Source organism: Carcharhinus amblyrhynchos, chromosome 18 (assembly GCF_965287045.1).
Source record: "Carcharhinus amblyrhynchos chromosome 18, sCarAmb.v2.hapA, whole genome shotgun sequence".
Classification (NCBI taxonomy): Eukaryota; Metazoa; Chordata; class Chondrichthyes; order Carcharhiniformes; family Carcharhinidae; genus Carcharhinus; species Carcharhinus amblyrhynchos.
Genome location: NC_137341.1, coordinates 34837670 through 34861724, shown reverse-complemented (window position 1 = coordinate 34861724; position 24055 = coordinate 34837670). Strand labels below are relative to the sequence as shown.

The following is a 24055-nucleotide window of genomic DNA, read 5'->3' as shown; positions in this document are numbered from 1 at the left end:
CCACACATTTCCCCCCTAATCCCTCTAAACTTCACAGCTTGGGACACAAAGGGACAATTTAGAATGGCCAATCCACATAATCTTTGGAAAGTGGGAGGAAGCCAGAGCACCCGGAGGAAACCCATACTGACACGGGGAGAATGTGCAACTGCACACAAACAGACACCCACGTCTGGAATTGAACCCGGATCCCTGGCGCTGTAGGGCAGCAGTGCTAACCACTGTGCCACTCCGGCTAACGTTTGTCCAACTTAGGCATCTGGCACATCCCCTCCCCTCTTTGCATACCACTGCTGAACAATTCTTCTGTTGCCTTGGCCACAAGCTCTGCAATTCTTTCCCTAAGCCTCTCCAGCACCTCCTCTTTGTCAAACCTTTCTGACCAAGCTGGGGGCTTCACTTGCCTTAATATCACTGCATCAAATGATATCTGATTAACTCTCTGTGAAGCAGCTTGAGATGCTTTCCAATGTTGAAAGTGCTATGTGAATGTAGGTTGTTGTCACTTTCAGGTAGCTCTTACAGCCTGTGTGGGCACAGAATCTAACATAAGCTCCCCACCTGATAGCAGCCACTGCAATCGCTGCAGATATCGACACAAGACCCGCTCCACTTGTTCAATGTATTCATCCAGCTCATGGAGGTGTAACTGCAGATGCTTCACCACACCCTGGGAATAGAAAGCACAATGCCAGTGACTAACCAACTTTCTCCACCACTGCCCAATCAAATATCAAATCAAATCAACCTTACTGCCCCAATCACACCAAAACTGCTGCAAGTTTCTCATGCTTCCAGTTCCTTCTCCACTGGAGCTGTCCTCGTGTGAAGTCAGCCTGTAAATAGCAGTGAGAGAAACTTGATGCCTGAGGGATATCAGAGAATCCCTACAGTGCAGGAGGCCATTTAGCCCATTGAGTCTGCACCAACCACAATCTCACCCAGGCCCTATTCCTGCGATCCCACGTAATTACCCTGCTAGATATAGGATATCGGATGACCCAAGATCCTGGGAGAAACACTTGCTCTTCTCCACAGAAATAGTGATGGTTATGGAGCTATGGTGAATAGATGGAGCTAAAGTAAGATTAAATCAGTCATAATCTAATCAGACAGTGGAAAAGGCTCAAGGGGCTGAATGGCCTCCTTCCATTACTATATTCCTAGCTACTTAAAATGCAACTCTTCCATTAGAGCAAATCCAAGTCAGTTTAAAAAGTATTTTGTTATACCTATAATACAATAAAGAGATATATAACAAACATGCGCGCGCAGACACACACACACACACACACACACATATGCACATGCATACTGTGTATTACTAAACCATAATCACTACCATCTAGAAGGACAAGGGCAACAGATATCTGGGAACACCACCATCTGGAAGTTCTCCTCCATGTCACTCACCATCCTGATTTGGAAATATAATTGCCATTCCTTGACTGGTGCTGGGTCCTGGAACTCCCTCCCGAACAGCTCTGTGGGTACACCTCACGGACTGCAGTGGTTCAAGAAGGCAGCTCACCCTCACCCTCCCAATGGCAACTAGGGATGCGCAATGAATGCTGACCCAGCCAGCAACACCCACATCAACTTTCTAACAGAGCATCTCACCCACGTCCTATCCCTGTAGCCTCACATATTTTCCCTGCTAATCCCCCTTCCTTAGACATCTTGGGCTAAGGGGCAATTTAATATGACCATTCCACCTAATCTGTGCATCCTTGGACTCTGGGAGGAAACCGGAGCACCTGGAGGAAAGCACACAGACACGGGGAGAATGTGAAAATTCCACAGTCACCCAAAGCAAGAACTGAACCCGGGTCCCTGGCGCTGTGAATTAGCAGTGCTAACCACTGTGCCGTCACGCCGGGACACTTCCCCACAGCGTCACGCCGGGACACTTCCCCACAGCGTCACGCCGGGACACTTCCCCACAGCGTCACGCCGGGACACTTCCCCCAGTGCAACACTAGGAGACTTTCCCTTCCCTCCCTTGGTCAAGGCATCAACTATCCTCCAGTCCCTTGTCCAACTGCTCCAATGCCTGTGAGTACTGATGAGCCATTCTGCCATTGATGTGGCATCTTTCATATCCTCAGAATGTCCCAAGGTGCTTTATAGCCAAAGAAAGTGTAGTCACTGTTACAATGAAGAAAATGTGGCAGCAATCGATGCACAGCAAGCTCTCACAGACAGCTAGGTAATAATGGCAAGATTATCTGCCTTAAGTTTTATTTGAGGGATAAATATTGGCTCCAGGACACTGCAAGAAATCCTACTCTTTGAATAGTGCTTTGGGAGAGTGTTGATTTCAGAGGCTAACCCCACCTCAATATTGGATTGGGAATGTCAACCAGGATTATGTGCTCGAGTCTCGAGTGGGTTTTGAACCCATGGCTTCCTGACTCAGAGGCAAACGTACCACCCAACATGCCATGGCTGACACCTATATATAACAAGATGTTACTCAGTAATGTTTCTCTTAGATTATAGATGCTCCCACTGAACTGCACGTGACAACAGGAAGTAAGATGTCCATGATCAGCACAATTTACCGAGGGAAGCAGTGAGGGACTCTGCGTTCCAGCTGGAACTTACATTGATCTCCACTTTGGGGAAGGTGGCACAAAACTTTGCAGAGACTCTTTTTCGTAAGGTCCTCACCAGTTGCTTCTTATGTACACAGTCCTGGCCAGAGATGAGTTTGTGCAGATCCAACCTCAGCTTCTTAATGCCGAACTTCTGCAACCACTTTACAGAAACAGAGCACGCGTTCTATCAGTAAGGCACAACAGAAAGAGTCAGTCCCCCCCCCCCCCCACCCACCCCGCCCCCAGCCCCAGCCCTACCCCACCCCCACCCCCACCCCCACCCCCACCCCCAGCCCTACCCATGTGGGTCAATGTATCACAGGAAGGAACCAGGCAGAAAAAGCACTGGGCTGTCAGACAAAATGTAACCGATACCACAAAGAAACAGTTTGTGTATAAAGCTGGTTTAATCAACAAATGGCTTTGTCTCGTACTTTTCTAACTTCGAATTCGGTTACTTTCATAGACAATGGTAATTGTTCCAATCTGCAGCCCAATTCTGGAGAGGCTGTTAAGTGGCTTTTTGAACATAAGGAGGAGCTGGATCCTGTCCTCGTCCAATCTCCATCCATGGGGATGTCTAGGCAGATCTTAGGGTCAAGAAAATCTCTTTTCAAACAATTAACTTCAGTCTGCCAAGTTAAACCTAAAAATCTGACATTCTAACTGGATAGCCATGTGGAGCTTTCCTCCGGCTGCTGCATGGGAGGTGACTCTGGAGAAACTCAGTCCTCTTTGTTCTGGGCACAGATCCTGTCTGTAGATCTGTAACTAAATCAGGTCATCTTCCTCAGAAGGGACATCAGGACCAGGCCTCACCTTGCTACAGTGTTAGAGGTGTCGAGATCACTGTTCAGATGTGCTGGTGTGTGTGTGTGTGCGCATGTATGTGTGCGTGTGTGTGTGTGCATGTGTGCGTGAGTGTATGTATCTGTGTGTATATGTGCACGTGTGTGTGATTGTTTCAAAATAAATAAAAAGGTCAATTCTGAATTGCCGATGAACTACTATAAAAAGTCGCTTATCACCCTTTGTGAATGACAGCTTGAGAGTCTGAGTCTTGTTTAAATATGAACTTTAAAAGCTGGTCTCAACAGATAGTTAAAATAAAACTGGTTCAGGAGTGTTCCTTGAGGAAGGAAACCTGTCTTTTATACCTTGTCCTGTCCTGAATGTCACACCAACTCTGAAACTGCTCTTTGAAGTGATCTAGCACTCCACTTGGACAGAGCAGTGAGAAGGTGGCCCATCACCAGCTTCTCAAGGTGACCAGCGGACAGCAATAAACACCAGCCTTGCCAGTGACACTCAGATCCCCCGAATTCACTCAGATTAAAATAAACTGCGTGAAGCTGAAAACACAGATAGCAAAATCCCAGCCCAATGGGACAGGCACACTGTACCACTGAGGTCGAACAAATCTCCTCTTCTTTAGGCAGGTATACAAAGGGAATGATCTTCCTCATACTCTTCATCCTGGGATATTTCTGATAGACAGCACCTTCCCAAAAGAGACAGAAGCATCTCTCAGTATTCACAGAGCCCAAACTGAAGTTAAATCTATCATCAACATTGATCAGTCACACATCTGTACAGCCTTCGAGAGTCACATTGACAGAATGCTGAAAGGAGAATAGCTCAGGGCTATGGAGAAAGAGGATGGGGGAGAACTAATTGATAACTCAGGTACAATGCACTGAATGGTCTCTTTCTATGCAGTGTCATTCTAGGATTATTCATCGATCCTCAAGTTGTTTTTACACGGAGGGTGGTGGGTGTCCGGAACTCGCTGCCGGGGGAGGTAGGGGAAGCAGATACGATAGTGAGTTTTAAGGAGTATCTTGACAAATACATGAATAGGACGGGAATGGAGGGATATGGTCCTCGGAAAGGTAAGGTGTTTTAGTTCGATCGGGCAGCATGGTCAGTACAGGCTTGGAGGGCCAAAGGGCCTGTTGTCCTGCTGTAATTTACTTTGTTCTTGTTACCCGGATTGTCTCAGACGATAGGCAACATCTCACACAGTGTTTGCACCCCCAAGAGACGAGTGTTCAACTCAACACTGGCACCACATTGGGAAGCTGAGAGTTGAGACCTTCAGATTCAGAGGCCTGTATTCCAGCACTGAGAGATGGTTATTGTAGAGCTGTAGTCAGAGCTGTTCTGTATCACACACACAGGCTGCACTCACCAACTTTATTCCCATCCTCTGTGTAAAACATCGACTTTGAAATCCTCGCTGGTTTATTCTGCTTGGTGTGATTTTCCACAGAGGACTGAATCCACTTCTTCTCGGACTGAGCTGGAACAAACCGTCCTGTAAATATTAATCTGTGTTTCTCCCAGCCAAAGAATGTCAGTTTTTTAGGGTGACAGAGATTATTCCCAAATTTAAAACAACAAATTGTTCAGGCAAAAATAAGAATGAAGCCAGCACCGATGTCAGATTGGTCAGGAGCCAGAGGCATGAGAGTTTCAATCAAGTGACAGCACTGTGGAGGAACAGAAACATTATATTCAAGGAGTAGGATAGGGTATGGGGGTCAGAGGGCAGGGGTCAAGGAGCGAGTGAGGGAGTCAGGGAATGGTTTGAGAAACAGGAGCAGGTACAGGGGTCAGAAGGCAGGGGTCAAGGAACGGGTGAGGGACCCAGGCAGTAGTGTCAAGGAGAGGATACGGGAGTCAGAGGGCAGAGGTCAAGGATCAGGCAAGGGAGTCAGTCAGCGATGTCGACAGGCAGGATAGAGCACAGAGGGCAGAGGTCAAGGAGCAGGTGAGGAAGTTAGGCAGCGATGTCGTGAAGCAGGAGAGGGTACAGGGGTCAGAGGGCAGGGGTCGAGGAGCAGGTGAGGGAGTCAGGCAACAATGCCATGAAACAGGAGAAGGTACAGTGATCTGAGGACAGGGGTCAAGGAGCGGACAAGGGACTCACGGAGCAGTATCATGAAGCAGGAGATGGTATGGGGGTCAGAAGGCAGGGGTCAATCAGCAGGCAAGGGAGTCAGGGAATGGTATCAAGGAGCAGAAGAGTATAAAGGTCAGTGAGTAGGGGTCAGGGAGTGGAAGAGACAGTCAGAGAATGGTGGGTATCAGAGAGCAGAAGTTGAAGAGCAGGAGACAGCGACAGGGTGTTTGGAGTTGGGGAGCAGGAGAGGGCGCAGGGGTCAGAGTGAGATTAACTCCGGGGTAATCTGACCCTAACCCAGAGGATTGGGTGGGAGTTGAGCCCCTTTTATATTCATCAGCTTCAATGGACAGAGTGGCCTTCTTTATTCAAAATGACCACGAGATGACCCTTACCACATGGAGGGTCTAGTCCTTGTGTGGAGGAAAAGAGTCACCAATATCGCTCCTCCCCCTCAGCTTTGGATCATTACACATTGAACAGGTTGTCCATTCTGGACTTGGACACGCACCTGGAGGGAGGACAGCTTTCCCACTGCTTGGACGCCAGGTCAGGGCTCGGAGCGCAGAGCTGCTTTCTTCACTGTTTCCCTCTCTGGCCTGCTAACGGAATGACAGATATCACCAGTTAAATCTCAGCTTCTTCCACCGTTTGAATTTATGGTGAGCTCTGTGCAGCCACTCAGCAGATTCACCAGTGCGGAGGGATTATTCGTCCTGTCAGAGGGACAGAGTGACACCTGTGAGAAACACACGAGGTCAAACTGTGGGAATTTGGTGACTGCTGCAGCTCCACTCTCAATGTTATAAAAAGATGGGATTTAGGGATGGGAGGAGGCCATTTGGCCCTGCTCCACTTTTCTATAACATCACAGCCAATCTAATTGTGGTCTCAATTCCACTTTCCTGATCAGCCCTCATAACCCTCCACCCTCTTGTCTGTTAAAAATCTACCTAACTCAACCTTGAATTCATTCACTAACTCTTGGCCTCCACAGCTTTCTGCTAAATTCACTGACTAACGGCCCCTAGAGAGAAAAAAATTCTCCTCATTACTGTCTTAAAAATAAGAAGGTTTGTTTTTAAACAGTGCCTCCTAGTTCTAGTCTCTCCCACGACAGGACACATCCTCCCAGTATAAACACTGTCAACTCCCCTCAGATCTTATATTGTTTCAATAGTATCATCTCTCTTTCTTCTAAACTCCAATGGCTGATCAGCCCAACCTGTTCAACTTCATAAAATAAGCCCTTCATTCCAGGAATGAGTCAAGTAGACCTTCTCTGAACTGTTTCCAACACAATCATATCCTTTCTCAAATAAGACAACCAAAGCTGTACACAGTATTCCAGATGTGGTCTCATCGAGGCCCTGCACAGCTGCAGTAACAATTCTCTACTTTTATATCCCATTCCTCTTACAATAAACACCAGCTTTCTTAATCACTTTCTGTAGCTGCACACTGACTTTATGTGATCATGTACTGGGACACCCAGATCCCTCTGTACCACTGAGTTTTGCAATCTTTTTCCATTTGGATAGTATACTGCTTTTCTATTCTTCCTGCCAAAGTTCATATCTTCCCACATTATACTCCATAGAACCACTGAAAAGTTTGAACACAGAAGGGGGCCATTTGGCCCATCTTGTCCATGCCAGCCCAGAGCACCCAGGTATCCTTTCTAATTCCACCTTCCTGCACCCCGCCCATAGCCCTGTAGCTTATGGCACTTAAGGTGCAGACTCCTTCTGCCAAATTTTTCATCCATTCACTTAATCTATTTATATCCCCTTGTAGACTTTACTTCCTCTTGACAAATTTCCTACATTTCTTGGTGTCATTGGCAAATTCAGCTATTATACATTCACTCCCTTCATCCAAGTCATGATGTAGATTGTAAATAATTGAGGCCCTATCACTGATCGTTGTGGCACTCACTAGTTACAACTTGCTAACCCAAAAAGAGACTCACTTAACTTTGTTCTTTGCTTCCTAATAGCTAACTAATCCTTTAGCTTTGCTACTACATTACTCACCACACCATGGGCTCTTATCATCTGTAGTAATTGCTGATATGTTACTTACTCTCTATACAGTGACTGCTTCAGCAACCCCTCCAAACCAGTTCACTCCACATTACCTGAATGTGTTTTCTTGAATCAACAAACACAAAATGCAGAAAAAAAACAGCATAACCTTATTTTGAATGAGATGTTGTACACAATTTAAATAAAAAGTAAACTCACTCTACACTGTCTCAACAACACTGTCAGGGCAAGTACATGTACGGGGTTAGATACAGAGTAAAAATTCCTTTAAACTGTCCCCATCAAATGCTCCCATGGCAGATGCAACATGGGGTTAGATACACAGTAAAGCTCCCTCTACACTGTCCCCAGCAAACACTCCCATGACAGGTACAGCAGAGGGTTAGATACAGAGTAAAGCTCTCTCTACACTATCCCCATCAAACACTCCCAGGACAGGTACAGCACAGGGTTAGATACAGAGTAAAGCTCTCTCTACACTGTCCTCCATCAAACACTCCCAGGACAGGTACAGCACAGGGTCAGATACAGAGTAAAGCTCTCTCTACACTGTCCCCCATCAAACACTCCCAGGACAGGTACAGCACAGGGTTAGATACAGAGTAAAGCTCTCTCTACACTGTCCCCCCATCAAACACTCCCAGGACAGGTACAGCACAGGGTTAGATACAGAGTAAAGCTCCCTCTACACTGTCCCCAGCAAACACTCCCAGGACAGGTACAGCACAGGGTTAGATACAGAGTAAAGCTCTCTCTACACTGTCCCCCATCAAACACTCCCAGGACAGGTACAGCACAGGGTTAGATACAGAGTAAAGCTCTCTCTACACTGTCCCCCCATCAAACACTCCCAGGACAGGTACAGCACAGGGTCAGATACAGAGTAAAGCTCTCTCTACACTGTCCCCCATCAAACACTCCCAGGACAGGTACAGCACAGGGTCAGATACAGAGTAAAGCTCTCTCTACACTGTCCCCCATCAAACACTCCCAGGACAGGTACAGCACAGGGTCAGATACAGAGTAAAGCTCTCTCTACACTGTCCCCCATCAAACACTCCCAGGACAGGTACAGCACAGGGTCAGATACAGAGTAAAGCTCTCTCTACACTGTCCCCCATCAAACACTCCCAGGACAGGAAGTGACCATCTCTTTCTCTGCCAGGTGATTGGTTAGGAAGTGATCCAATGGTGGGGATGGCCTCAGCCTGATTGGATGGAATGGTGTAAGCAGGCAGAGTGGCCTCTCCCCCACTCTTTCTGAAACTGGGAAATGTCCTATTGGAATGGTCTTACCATCCTGGCCAGGGTCAGTGCCGTGGGCTTTGGAAGCAGCAGCTTCTGAGGGTAGCGATTCTCCCTTTTCACCAACATCTTCAACCTGTCCTCGGAGTCTGGTGGTGCCGGTGACTGCTTCCCTGAGCGATTCCTTAATGACTCGACCAGCATGGCGCACTGTACAAGGAGGGAAGTCACCCTTCAAATTCATTAAAGCGGTGTCATCCGATAAATATCACAGCATACTACTACAACAATTTGCATTTACATAGAGCCTTTAACACGATCGAACATTCAAGGTGCCTCTTGGGAAGGTGATTAAACAAAATTTGACACTAAGCCATCAGGAGATGTTAGCATCAGAGGGAGACAGGGCTGTATGTGGTGTGGAGAGGTTTAGGAGAGAACTCCAAAGTTTCGGGTCCAGTCAGCTCAAACATGGCCGCCAATCGTGAAGCAACACAAATTCGAGGTGAGGAAAAGCCCTGAACTACAGGAGTGCAGGGATTTGGGGAGGATTGTAGGGCTGGAATGCAGAGCTAAGGATGTGTTTGTGGCATCACCTTTCAGTGGAGAACCTTTAATGCACAATACAGGTAAATGTATCTCAAGCATAGATATTAATTGAACAAACGTCAGAGGGTTTAAGGTAATGGCAGTTATTTGAGTGATTCAGGTTATTATACACACCTTCTGGGAATAGTTGGTAGCTTTCTCCATTTCAGTCAGTAGAAGTCTAATATCGTCACTCTCTATAATACCTAAACGAAACCCAGAGAATATATCATCAATTAATCTTGTTTCCCCTCCTCTCCTCAAGAGGCTAGCTCTAGCTGAGTTACTATTCTACTGGCACACCCCCTTACCCTGCCCAATGCGGAGAATAGATTTTCAGTGCCAGTTTAAACACTTACTACCAGATGGCTATTCAACTATCACCAAAATCACCATAACAAAATCTGGATGCATCCTCAGCCAATGTCTGTACACATGCACATTCCTAGCAGGGACCAGGAACCAGCAATGTACCCGGTGATGTATCCAGTGATGTACCCAATGATGTACCCAATGATGTACACAGTGATGTACACAGTGATGTACCCAATGATGTATCCAGTGATGTATCCAGTGACACACCCAGTGAGTAACCAGTAATGAACTCAGTGATGTACCCAGTGATATACCCAGTGATGTACCCAGTGATATACCCAGTGATATACCCAGTGATGTATCCAGTGATGCACCCAATGATGTATCCAGTGATGTGCCGAGGGAGTAACCAGTGACGTACCCAGTGATGTACCCGGTGATGTACCCAGTGATGTACCCAGTGATGTACCCAGTGACGTACCCAGTGATGTACCCGGTAATGTACCTGGTGATGTACCCGGTGACATACCCAGTGACGTACCCGGTGATGTACCTGGTGACGTACCTGGTGACATACCCAGTGACATAGCTAGTGATGTAGCCAGTGGCGTACCCAGTGATGTACCCAGTGATGTTTCCAGAACACTAGGCTGGCTGGAAAAACATGTAAAGTTTCCTTGCAAAAATATCTGAAAACGTCCATCACAGTTAGTGCAATAATATTCAGGTTTTCCACACAGACCACGTTGCACTCTGGGGTACGTGAAGGTTTGGCCATCTGTTGACAGCACGATCCGAGGATGCTTTCTCTGGTGGGGAAGCACAGTCAAATACTTTCCTGCCATGGTCTGCTGGGTACAGTGTTGTAATGCTACGTTACTGGTCTAATCCAAAGAACAAGTTCAAATCCCACCGTAACAGTCTGGCAATTTGAATTTAGTAGGGAATGCAAAACTAAGACCAGTAAACGCGATCATGAAGCAGTCAAATTGTCCTTAAGTTGCCGTTGGTTCACTTGTGTACTTTAGGGGACAAAACCTTCCCCCCTTACCCAGAGTAGCCTGTATGTGGCACCAGGGCACACTTAACCATCAATCATAACTACCCTTTGGTGTGGTTGAGTGAAGCCATGGCTGTAATGATGTACGTTGGCCTGGATCCCGACAGTCAATGTAAAAGGGTCAATGTTGAGAATCCCTTGTTTAACGTGTCTCTCTGTCTCGGTGAAGCGACATGCCCAGGGATTGGAGATCAGAAGGTGAAGTTTAAACTAGAGGAAAATGTGAAGATGTTTCTCACTCACCTGTTTCCTGAAACCAGTGGAACCTCCCCCGGCCTGACTGAGCCAGTTCCCGCAGTGCGCCCGCTGTCTCTCGCGGAGGGGCGTAACGCGCAGGCACTGGCCCGCTCAGCTCAGCGCTGCCAATGCTGAACAGACAGACGTGAAGTTGCAGGTCGCGACCTCCACAGATTTCAGCCAGGTAGGAATAGACCATGTCCTGCAGCAAGACCGAGAGAAACACCTGCTTCACCATGAGGAACTCACACCCGGGCAGCAAGCACATCACCGGGACTCACTGTGCAGGGCGCGGTGACACCACAGGCTGCGGTGATGGGGGGTTACAGCTTACATCCCCCAGCTAAACCAATCCGGACAAGACCACAGCACACAACCAGCAGCAAACTTCAGAAGTTAATCTCCTCAATGTGGAGCTCTTTGTGAAGTCTTTGGAGCAACGCATAAAACATAGAAAAGATAAGGAGGCCATTCGGCCCTTCAAGCCTCTTCCAGCATTCATTATGATCATGGCTGATCCTCAATCTCAATGCTATATTCCTGCTTTCTCCCCATAGCTCTCAATGCAATTAAAATTCAAAAAATTATCATCCCTCTTATTAATATATTTAGTGACTTGACCTCCATAGCCTTCTGTGGTGGAGAATTCTACACTCCCATTAGATTCTCCAACCAGGGGAAACACCCTCTGTGCACCCTGTTAGAAATTCTCTGCGCCAGTCTCTCACGCACAAGCCTCACCACAGCCCTCCCTCCACTCGATCAGTTCCATGCCAGTATGGGGCGGGGGGTGCGCACATGCCGGTGAGTCTGGGTTCAGATCGCTCATGCACTGTTCCGCATACATAGTGTCAGACTCGGTGCTGCTTCCTACCATCCGCTGGTCAGGTACTCCGCTGGTGAGGAGGTAGAGGCCACAGCAATCCCATTGTTCACTCAGATCATTCTCAATCGCCGCTTTCAGCGCACCCAGGAAATTCCGACTGCCTCCGCACTGCAGAGTCAGAGCCCATCTAAGAGTAACACAGAGAGAGAGGGGTCATCACATTCAACAGATATCCCAGCCCAAGGTTCAGACCAGCCCCAGTGAGAGAGATGAGATTTGTATTTATAAAGTTCCTTTTCCAAACATGAATAGCATAAAATGCTTTACAACCACTGTCATAATGTAGGCACCCAACAACAAACTCCCATAAACAGCAATAGGATCATTTGTCTTTTGTAATATTAGCTGAGGGATGAATATTGGGCAGGACTCCAGGGATAACTCCCCTGCTCTTTTTCAGGATAGTGGAAACGAGATCTTTTACATCCTCCTGACAGGCCAGATAGGGCGTCGGAATAGCGCCTTATCCGAAAGACAGCACCTCTGACACTGTAGCTCCTCTGACACTAGCGTCTCTGACAGTGTAGCGCCCCGACACTGTAGCTCCTCTGACACTGTAGCGCCCCTGACACTGTAGCGCCCCGACACTGTAGCGCCCCTGACACTGTAGCGCCCCTGACACTGTAGCGCCTCTGACACTGTAGCGCCCCTGACACTGTAGCGCCCCTGACACTGTAGCACTCCTGACACTGTAGCGCCTCTGACACTGTAGCGCCCCTGACACTGTAGCGCCCCTGACACTGTAGCGCCCCTGACACTGTAGCACTCCTGACACTGTAGCGCCTCTGACACTGTCGCGCCCCTGACACTGTAGCGCCCCTGACACTGTAGCGCTCCTGACACTGTAGCACTCCTGACACTGTAGCGCCTCTGACACTGTCGCGCCCCTGACACTGTCGCGCCTCTGACACTGTAGCGCCCCTGACACTGTAGCGCCTCTGACACTGTAGCGCCCCTGACACTGTAGCGCCCCGACACTGTAGCACCTCTGACACTGTAGCGCCTCTGACACTGTAGCACCTCTGACACTGTAGCACCTCTGACACTGTAGCGCCCCTGACACTGTAGCGCCTCTGATACTGTAGCGCCTCTGACACTGTAGCGCCTCTGACACTGTAGCGCCCCTGACACTGTAGCGCCCCTGACACTGTAGCGCCCCTGACACTGTAGCGCCTCTGACACTGTAGCACCTCTGACACTGTAGCGCCCCTGACACTGTAGCATCTCTGACACTGTAGCATCTCTGACACTGTAGCACCTCTGACACTGTAGCGCCCCTGACACTGTAGCACCTCTGACACTGTAGCGTCTCTGACACTGTAGTGCCCCTGACACTGTAGCGCCCTGACACTGTAGCGTCTCTGACACTGTAGCACCTCTGACACTGTAGCGCCTCTGACACTGTAGCGTCTCTGACACTGTAGCGCCTCTGACACTGTAGCGCCCCTGACACTGTAGCCTCTCTGACACTGTAGCACCTCTGACACTGTAGCGCCCTGCATTGTGCTGGACTGGCAGCCTTGAGATTTGTGCTCAGGTTCTGAAATGGAATTTGAGGCTGGAGCCACATAGAGAGGCAAGAGTGTGACCAACTGAGCAACAGCCCAGGGAGCTGCACAAAGAGGTAGGGTTAGGGGGATGAGTGATTTTGGCAGAGGATTTTACAGGAGGAAAGTGTGAGACCGAGGCTGCTGAAGGCATGGCCACTAACGGAGGGTGGAAGGGGGAGGCGGATCGGAGACATTGAGTGAGTAAAATGGAACAGCAGCACCTCACCTCCAGGCAGCCTGCAGCCTCTCTGGAGTTACTAACACCATGTGGGGCTGGAACTGGTGAACTTCAGAACCAAACCTAGAAACAGGAGGACACAGAGAGACAGTTTCAACAATAAATTTCCCAAAGAACCAGGAGAAACTGCCACCAAATAGCACTCAGCCAATCACAGAGCAACAAAACAACTGCACTTGGAGTTCATATAAAATTGAGAAAAGGGGGATCTGGGAGAGGGGGGGTGGAGAAAGGAAAGAGAAGGGAGAGAGGAGGGGGAAGAGAAGGGGGGAGGAAGGGGCACGGGGAGAGAGGGCTGGTGGGGAGAAGGGGAGGGGAGGGGGAGAGGCAGAAATGGATGAGGAGAGGGGAAGGGGGAGGGGAGAGGGGAGAGGAGGGGGAGGGGAGAGAGGAAATGAGAGCGGACGAGGGAGGGCGTGAGGGTGAGGGAAGGAGTGAGAGGTTGGGGGAAGGAAAGAGGTCAAGGGAATGACAGACTGTAAGATTGGGGAAGAGAGAGATAGAGAGAAAGACAGACTTGCATTTTTCTAGCACATTCCATGTGTTTGGCTGCATGCTGGGAGAGAACGTGATTGCCACAACAAAGATAATCACAGGGCTGAGGCCTTCCATTAGTGTCCATAACTCACGCTATAATATTGAAGCTTTCCTTATTTGACATCTGTTGTTCCAGCAGGAGGCGCAGCGAGTGCTGAATGTGGATGATGTGCAGTGAATTGTAGAGTGAGGTGTCCACTAATATCATCACCCTGCACAGAGACAGAAGCCCTGTCAGAAACGGTAATACCTCCGCCACTCGCTCGGTGTACAATGCTGGAGTCAAGGGGAAGAACTAACCTCTTTTCACAAATATTACCCCAGATCCTTTTGCTGCCGGTGGACAGCCAGTCAACCCTGCGCTCAAACCTGCTCATAGCCCGACCGAGCTGTTTCTGGGATAGAAAATAAAACATGGATTTAATCAATGAAGAAAGAGAGAGAGAAAGAAAAGCTGGAGAAAAAGAGAATTGGAATGAGAGAGAAAGAGGATATGGAGCATGAGTGTGAATGAGATAAGGTGGGGAAAGAAAGAGAGAAAAGGCAGGAGAAATGAAAGTGAGAAGGTGGGAAATAGATAAAGAGAAGTCAGGAAAAAAGAGGACAATCCATTGATTCCCTATAGGGCAGAAAGAGGCCATTCGGCCCATCAAGTCAGCACTGACTCTTTGAATGAGCATCTTACTCAGGTCCATCCCACTGCTCTATCCCCATAACACCACACATTTAGCATGACCAATCAACCTAACACAGGCATCTTTGGACTGTGGGAGGAAACCGGAGCACCCAGAGGAAACCCATGCCAACACGGGGAGAACATGCTGACTTCACACAGACACCGAGGCTGGAATCGAACCCTGGTTCCTGGTGCAATGATACTGCAGTGCTAACTAACCACTGGTTAGCAAAGGTGAGCTAGGACAGGGTGAAAGAGATGCAGAAAAAGAGAGGAAACATGGAGAAAGAGAGAGAGAAATGTTGGAGAAGGAAAGAAAGTCTGAAAACGAGAAAAGGCAGGGAAGGAGAAAGAAAGATGGAGGAGGAGAGAGAGAAGATGGGAAAGAGAGAGAAAGAGAAGGTGGGAAAGAGAAAGAAGGTGGGAAAGAGAGAGAGATGGGAAAGAGAGAAAGAGAAGGTGGGAAAGAGAGAGAAGGTGGGAAAGAGAGAGAAAGAGAAGGTGGGAAAGAGAGAGAAGGTGGGAAAGAGAGAGAGGACGTATGGGGAGAGGGGGAAAGTGAGACAGTTTGAGGAAGGTATCCGTTGGAGATTTTTACCTGATATTCATACAAGAGAGGAGGATCGACGTGTACATTTTTCACTGTCCCATCATGCCATTCCAGCTGCATCATGGCTTTCTGCGTGAAAAAGAGCAATTAATCTCTCTCTCCATCAGCCAGAGCGAGGACACAATGTGCCGACCACATTTCTCTTCACGAGAGAATCCTACTCCTCTGGGCCAGTGGCCAGTCTTCCAATGTGGACACCGAGTGTTGGCAGGGGTTAGTCCACAGCCGGACATTACAGCCAGGCCTAACCTTACTCTTGGCTCACACCCGCTCGTGGGATCAGTGGCCGAGCTGGGTTAGAAAGCAACTTCCACACCTCATTCTCAACTCACAGTCAGCGCTGGCCCTAGTGAAGGAATGAAGAAGGGGCAGACTGCAATGTTAGGAAGGGGGGAATAACAGAGCTAGAATCTGAGGTCAGAATGATTAGGTGACACCATGTTTGAGTTTTTAAAAAGCTGATGTTTTTGGAGGAAGGAATAATGGAATTCTTCAGGAAGCAGCAACAAGGTTCGATTTAAACACAGTGAGAAAGAGGAGAGGAAGAGTTTGGAGACTCAGAATTGCAGCAACAACTGAGGTAAACTCAGAGTTGAACTGAGTGCAGGAACAGAAAGAGAAGCTGATCTTTACCCCATGTAGTGTCGAAGACACGGTCTTACGAAGAATTGGTACAAATTCCTCCAGTGGTGAGAATGCGTTCGGTGCCAACACCTGGTACAGGCTGAGCTTCTTGGCTGGAAAATGTTAAGACAGCATCTGAATTTTGAGCAAACTTCCGAGGTGCCGGCGGTCCCCAGGGAAATCAGGCAGCAACACCTTATTTTCACATCTTCACACTCTTCCTTCACAGAACAGGGTGAAGGAATGAAAGGATTTGCAGGTTAATTAACAGTCAGACAAGCTGCGACGCCAATGCTCCTTTCATGCTGATAACTATCTTTATCACAGCCAATCATAGGAGAGAGCCCTGTGTGACTGGGGGGTTTATGGAGATGGTCCGATACGATAGGGGGGTGTTTATAGGAGATAGGCCGGGGGAGGGGGTTTATGGGCTCCCACAATCTATACAATGAAGGGAACATGCTGACACTAACTGGACACAGAATTCAGAGCCTACCCACTCAATGTCCACCCTCTTCCCACCTCAGGGCCATGTAGGGATCCATTTTTGCCTGGAACCAGGTGGGGCACGCGGTCTCCTTTGGAACCATTTGGGGATCTGGTCTCCCCAGGACTGCACAGGGATCTGGTCTCCCCAGGACTGCACAGGGATCTGGTCTCCCCAGGACTGCACAAGGATCTGGTCTCCCCAGGACTGCACAGAGATCCAGTCTCCCCCAGGACTGCATGGAGATCTGGTCTCCCCAGGACTGCACAGGGATCTGGTCTCCCCTGGACTGCACAGGGATCTGGTCTCCCCAGGACTGCACAGGGATCTGGTCTCCCCAGGACTGCATGGAGATCTGGTCTCCCCAGGACTGCACAGGGATCTGGTCTCCCCAGGACTGCACAGGGATCTGGTCTCCCCAGGACTGCACAGGGATCTGGTCTCCCCAGGACTGCACAGGGATCTGGTCTCCCCAGGACTGCACAGGGATCTGGTCTCCCCCAGGACTGCACAGGGATCTGGTCTTTGTCCAGGACTACATGGGGATCTGGTTTCCCCCCCGGGGCTGCACGGGGATCCAGACTCCCCCAGGACTGCACGGGGATCTGGTTTCTCCCCGGGCTGCATGGAGATCTGGTCTCTCCCGAACTGCATGAGGATCTGGTTCCCCTCCTCCAGGACTGCATGGAGGTCTAGCTACCCCCCCAGGAATGCCTGGGGATTTGGTCTCTCCTCGAATGTGTGGGGATCCGCTCTCCACCAGGACCACATGAGGATCCGGTTTTCCCTGGGAATGTGTAGGGACCCAGCTCCCTTTCCCCCAGTTCAGGGCTATCTGGAACAAGATTCGAACCTTGAACCTTTTGGCTTGGGGAAACGCTCTAACTGAGCCCATCTTATCTGGAGCTGGCATAATTTCCAAATTCCCAACTTGTCCTGGCGGGATCTGAACTGAACAATCCCCAGGTGGAAAGGCCCAGAAGCACCAGGCTACCTTTGCTGTTACAAGGTGGATCTTGTGGAGAAGATCACCAGTTGCAGATCAGTCATGGGGCAGAGTGGGGCGCCTCGATGGAAAGTACACGTGTTATCGCCCCAGGAACAAACCTCAGTCTAATCGATAACCTGCACTGGTACCTTTCAAGCCATTTTGCCTCAGCCAATCAGCAGAAGTCTTGGGAAGGAAGTTGGAGGTTTCAATACAGAGAGGTCGGTCGTGATTGGGAGGCTGGATAAGGAATCGATCAGGTGGTATCTTGGCAACTTCAGTTGAAATCTAGACCCAGGGGAACAAAAGCATGAAGTTACCATCAAAATATCACCAACAGCTGGTGACAGGTTTGACTCTCGGCTGACATTACCTCCTCCATAACCTCAGTGAGGGATTCTCCAGTCAAACCCAGCCGTAACTCCTGTATCTTCTCCAGCATGTCACTGGCTCGCTGCAATTCCTCCATCAGGAACTCGATATCACTGCTCCACAGGGTCTACAGGGCAGGAAATCACAGCAGAACCCAACTGGAACATTCACCCACCAACTGTCACAGTTACCCACCCCCGCTCAATCAAACATGCACAGGATTATTCTGCAAGTGGAATACAATAGTAACATGCATTTATAGAGCGCCTTTTATGCTGTAAAAGCCCCAAATTACTTCAAAGAGCTGTTAGGGCAGAGGCAGGTTTTAAGGAGCGTCTTAAAGAGTAGAGAGAGGCAGATGGATAAGGAGGGAATTCCAGAGCTCAGGGAGCCGAAGGCACAGCCACCAATAATGGAACAAAGCAGTTTGGGGATATACAGGGCAGCAGAAGCAGGAGAGTGCAGAGGTCTGAGAGCTGGAGAAGCAGAAGCACAAAGATTTGCCTCAGTAATAAGTCAGAGGTTGCCAGTCTAACCCACACTGTAATTCATACCCATCATTTCAAATCCCTCCCCCTCCCAACGGGTGGGCAGCCTGTGACCCATCTGGGTCCCGAGTGCAGCCATAAGACATTTTGTTGACCACTGTCCACACGCACGAATGTCATATTCTGCTGGTATGTCTGTGTAGTTTGTTCCCTATCAGTATGAATGAAGTAATATGCACAATAAAGCCAGGACTAGTGAAGTGAGGTGCATACTGATTGACAACATTAACAGAGCTGCACACTCCCTTTGTGTCCAAAGTGTACATACTTTTGTTTTTCCATTTGAAGTTGATAGTTCTATTAATATTTAAAAATTAACCATTTTCTGTAATTCATTATGAAATAGTCAGCATGTATTAAGTAGACTTAATCTTATTCATAGGATCATGGTTAGTGAATAAGCCAGATTTTAATCTTGCAGCCAACTGAGATGGAGGAGGGCCACTCGTGCAGGCCATCCACTAGCCTAGGCTGCCCATCACTACCCCATGGCCTCGTCCTCCCTTTCTCTGATATGGGAAATGGTGACGTGGTGGGAATGTCACTGGATAAGTAATCCAGAGCCCTAGGCTAAAGCTTAGGCGACACGGGTTCAAATCCTACCACTGCGGCTGGTTGAATTTGAATCCAAGGACAACTAGGGATGGGCAATAAATGCTGGCCAGCCAGTGATACCTACGACCCACAAATGAATAAATGTAATGACTAAAATTTGAAACGATCACCAATTGTTGTAAAAACCCAGGAAGGAAATCTGCCACCTTCACCCAGTCTGATCTAGATGTGAGTCCAGAACAGCAATGTGGCTGGCCCTTAACTGCCTGCTGAAAAAGTTTAGCAAGCTACTCCATTCAAGAGCAATTTGGGGTAGCCTTGCCAGCATCACCTATGAAAAAAACAAACCTCCTCCAGCCCCACAATCTTCTGAGAATTTAGTGTTTCTCTAATCACTAACTCTCTGTCCCTTTGACTCTGGCCTCTTGTACATCCCTCCCTTCCCTGATGGCCTTGCTCTCAGCTACCCAGATCCCAAGCTCTGGAATTCTCTCCCTAACCATCCCCGCCTCCTTTAGGACCATCCACAAAACTCACTTCCATAACAAGGCTTTCAGTTACCAATCTCTCATTCTTTGCCTCAGTACCAGTTTGTTCTTATGTCCCAGTAAAGTACTGTGGGACATTCCTCAGATATTCAGTAAGAATGAATTGTGGTCCAGTGCTCACCTTCTGGATTCAATGTAAAATGTAGAATAATGCAGCACAAGAAGGAGATCACTTGGCCCATCACCACCATGCGAGCTCATCAAAAGAACCATCCAATTAAGAACCATCCATTTCACACAAATTTCTTTCCCACAAATCCTGCAAATTTTTAAAAAAATATCCTAGTCCCTTTTGAAAATCATTCTTAAATCTGTTTCTGCCACCCTTTCAGGTAGCGTGTTCCAGATCACAACAACTTGCTGCGTTAAAAAAACTCTTCACCCTTCTGGTTCTTCTGCCAATTATCTTAAATCTGCATCTCCTGTCACAGGAAACATTTACTCCTGATTCATCCCAGAAAACCCTTCACCATTTTGAACACCTCGATCAAAACTTCTCTTAACCCCGTCTGTATGAAGAAGGACAGTCCTAGCTTCTCCATTCTCTCTCCGTGAGCAAAACAGGTCCTGAGATGGTGAGAAAAACGAGGGGGGGCAGAAAGGGAATGCAGCCAGGGCTGTTCAGAAAGATTACCTGACAGCCTGTGGAGTACGAATGGTAACGTCCTCCTGAGACTTCCGCCAAGGCCTTCAGTGTCGCCTGGATTCAAAAAATATACAACATGTCAGAGCAGAATACCATTTCTCTGAGACTTAATCAAATTGTACAAGCGAAGATTGTCCTTCATTCACGACAATCGATCCCAGTCAACACATCATTATAACATGTTCATCTTCTTCATTTTCATTCATTAAAACCCAAAGTTTAAATTGTGACTATTTTTGATTGTTTTTTATTGGATGACACTTGCACTTTTACGAATGGTGTATTTGACCCTCTGTACATTCAGACTGTTCAGTATCTTTCCCTTGGCTATTTATTCCCAATGCTCATTACTACTCTAAAAGGACACAGGAAAGTATCAGGAATCTGACTAATTCATCGTATAAAATCCTCCCAAATAATTCAAAACCACATCTGAGAAATGTCTGTGTCCAAGGATGTGGAGTGGCCAAGATCTTCAAAATTCCACTTGATGTAACAATGCTTTGGGAATGAGACTGAAGACATTTACAACTCCTCATATGTGTGTGTGAGAGAGAGAGAGTTATCTAATATCTAATATCCAAAGGGATGCCAATCTTAGAGTGAGTTGCCATATCACAGTTACTCCAGGGTGGGGAAAGGGGCCTCCATGGTTAAGGGTCTCAAGTCTAGGTTGGCTACTTACATGAGTCATGTGATGGCCGCAGTCATAGGCGACAGCCTGGATGGGCAAATGTCTTCCCAGCATGCACTGCTGCATATGGTCAACCAAAATCTCTGCAGTCTGATCAGGACTGAAAGGAAAAAGATTGTGCATTTATATAGCAACTTTCGCAATCACCCAACACTCAAAGTGCTTTACAGCCAATGAAGTGTAGCCACTGCAATAATCTAGGGAACATGGCAATGTTGGCTGTGGGATAGATATTGGTCTGGATCCTGGGAAGAACTTCACAGCTGTGTCCTGGAATATTTCACAGACAACTCAATTCAGCAAACAAAGTCCTGGTTTAACACCTCATTCAGCAATACTGCAACTGTGCTGTCAGCCTGGGTTTTTGTGTTCAAGTCCCTGGAATGGGACTTGAACCCACAACCTTCTGTCTCAAGAGGGCAGAGGGCTACCCAGTGGCTGAAAACGTCAGCAATCTAACTTGTTTCAAATACAGGGCAATAGCTGCTTCATAAACCAGCTGTAAGACACTTTCTTGCTGTTTATCATTAAGAAAAGCACACAATGCTTTTGTAAAGAGTTTAATGCAACACAAATATTTTCTCTGCACATTAAGTAGTAAAGGCAGTGTCAGTAATCCTAGTACCAGACAGATCAGACAAAAGCAAGACAGAGAACAAGGAAAGTCCAGATTAAATTGCAATGCAAGAGGTCTGACGGGCAAGGGAGATGAACTCAGAGTAGGGATGGGTACATGGGACTGGGATATTATAGCAATTACTAAAACATGGCTAAGGGAGGGACAGGACTGGCAGCTCAATGTTCCAGGGTACAGATGCTGTCGGAAAGATAGAGCAGGAGGTAAGAGAGGAGGGGGGGATGCAATTTCGATTAGGGAAAACATCACAACTGTACTGAGAGGGGATATATCCAAGGGTTCAGCCGCTGATCTACATGGGTAGAATACAGAAAGAAGAAGGGGAAAATCACTTTGATAGGGTTGTACCACAGGCCCCTCAAACAGTTGGCGGGAAATTGAGGAGCCAATATGTAAGGAGATTACAGATAGCTCCAAGAAAAATAGGCTGGTAATAGTCAGAGATTTTAACTTTCCCAACATTGACCAGGACAGCCTTGGTATTAGAGAGTTGGATGGAGAAAAATTAGTTGAGTGTATTCAGGAGGAGTTTCTCATTCAGTATGTGGATGGCCTAACTAGAGAGGGGGCAAAACTTGACCTCCTCTTGGGAAATAAGAAAGGGCAAGTGACAGAAGCATTAGTGAAGGATCACTTTGGGACCAGTGACTATAATTCCATTATAAGATATTAATTGTTTGCTTCCTTGACTGCTTTATAGTAAAATTTCTTCCATTAGTTTGAAACAGTGGAATCTTGTGGTTTTATTCCCCTAGTGAGTAACTAGGATTTCAAATTTCATCTACTTTAAACAAAACGTTATTGGTTACTAATTGGATTTAACAATATTTGGGGGTTTGGTCTGTCCAACCTTCTCAGAATCTTGTAGGATTTAATGCTACTGCCTCACATTTTTTTTAAACTCTCGAGAACATAGACCCATTCCACTCAATCGCTCTTATCGGTCGTGAGCTCTGTGTGCTATTGTCCCTTGCTGAGGAGAGGATTTGATTTGATTTATTATTGTCACATGTATTAGCATGTAGTGAAAAGTATTGTTTCTTGTGCGCTATACAGACAAAACATACCATTCACTGAGAAGGAAACGAGAGAGTGCGGAATGTAGTGTTACAGTCATAGCTAGAGTGTAGAGAAAGATCAACTTAATGCAAGGTAAGTCCGTTCAAAAGTCTGACAGCAGCAGTGAAGAAGCTGTTCTTGAGTTGGTTGGTACATGACCTCAGACTTTATTATCTTTTTCCTGAAGGAAGAAGCTGGAAGAGAGAATTCTGAGATTAAATGGGGTCCTTAATTATTATGGCTGCTTTGCCAAGCAGCGGGAAGTGTAAACAGAGTCAATGGATGGGAGGCTGGTTTGTGTGATGGATTGGGCTACATTTATGACCTTTTGTAGTTCCTTGTGGTTTAAGTGATGGCCTAGTGGTATTATCACTAGACTATTAATCCAGAAACTCAGCTAATGTTCTGGGGAAACGGGTTCAAATCCTGCCATGGCGGATGGTGGAATTTGAATTCAGTAAAAAATATCTGGAATTAAGAATCTACTGATGACCATGAAACCATTGTTGATTGGCGGGAAAAACCTATCTTGTTTACTAACGTCCTTTAGGGAAGGAAATCTGCCAAACTTACCTGGTTTGGCCTCCCTGTGACTCCAGAGCCACAGCAATGTGGTTGACTCTCAACTGCCCTCTGAACAAGAGCAACTAGGGATGGACAATAAATGCTGGCCCAGCCAGCGATGTCCATGTCCCACAAATAAATATTGTACTTGTAATAAAAATTGTACTTGTAATGAATCAGGCACCAGTAAGCGGGTATCTTTACGTTTCTGATACTTGCATACCATGTTCCCAGTATAATGAGTAGGGCATTCAGCTGCCTGACTTTCGCTATTCTCTTCGTGGCCTTCAGCAGGTTGCAGCTCCCACTGGGCTGGAGGTCTTGAATCCATTGCCGGGCCTCATCCAGGCTGCAGTAAACAACAGGTTAGCCAGTGATTGAAAACTAGCACGGCAAGTGCGAGAACAATATTAGCAATGGAGTTTCAACCTTCATTTCTTCTGAAATAGCAACTTATATCAGAACTTTAATGTTGTAAAGCCTCCCGGGGTGCTTCACAGGAACGTTATCAACCAAAATCTGACATCGAGACACAAGGGCAGTGGGACCTGGCTGTAAGTGTGTTAAAGATCATTGAATACAGCAGGGCAGGTGAGACATCAGTTAATAAAGTTTAGAACACGCTGGGCTTTATTCACATTACAATAGAGTAGAAGAGCAAGGAGGTTTTACTGAATTTATACAGGACACTAGTTAGACCTCAGCTGGAGTATCGTGTACAGTTCTGGACATCACACTATAGGAAGGATATGAATGCATTGGAAAGAATACAGAACAGGTTTACAAGACTGGTTCCAGTGATAAGAAACCTCAGTTATAAGGATAGAATGGAGAGTTT

General features: G+C 47.4%; 1 protein-coding gene across 1 annotated transcript in view; it reads right to left on the bottom strand.

Moving 5' to 3' along the window:
• Positions 1-24055, bottom strand: part of vwa3a (von Willebrand factor A domain containing 3A) — a 44681-nt gene that overhangs the window by 9726 nt on the left and 10900 nt on the right. Inside the window, exons 8-26 of the mRNA XM_080206775.1 lie at positions 23441-23566; positions 20949-21057; positions 20252-20317; positions 17968-18093; positions 17744-17882; positions 16129-16232; positions 15484-15564; positions 14510-14604; positions 14302-14421; positions 13661-13735; positions 11873-12011; positions 11005-11200; positions 9522-9592; positions 8850-9008; positions 6017-6107; positions 4792-4902; positions 4004-4101; positions 2608-2760; positions 562-670 (exon numbers count right to left, since the gene is read on the bottom strand). Coding sequence (XP_080062901.1) covers positions 562-670; positions 2608-2760; positions 4004-4101; positions 4792-4902; positions 6017-6107; positions 8850-9008; positions 9522-9592; positions 11005-11200; positions 11873-12011; positions 13661-13735; positions 14302-14421; positions 14510-14604; positions 15484-15564; positions 16129-16232; positions 17744-17882; positions 17968-18093; positions 20252-20317; positions 20949-21057; positions 23441-23566 — 2168 coding nt within the window. The remainder of the gene's footprint in view (positions 1-561; positions 671-2607; positions 2761-4003; positions 4102-4791; positions 4903-6016; positions 6108-8849; positions 9009-9521; positions 9593-11004; positions 11201-11872; positions 12012-13660; positions 13736-14301; positions 14422-14509; positions 14605-15483; positions 15565-16128; positions 16233-17743; positions 17883-17967; positions 18094-20251; positions 20318-20948; positions 21058-23440; positions 23567-24055) is intronic.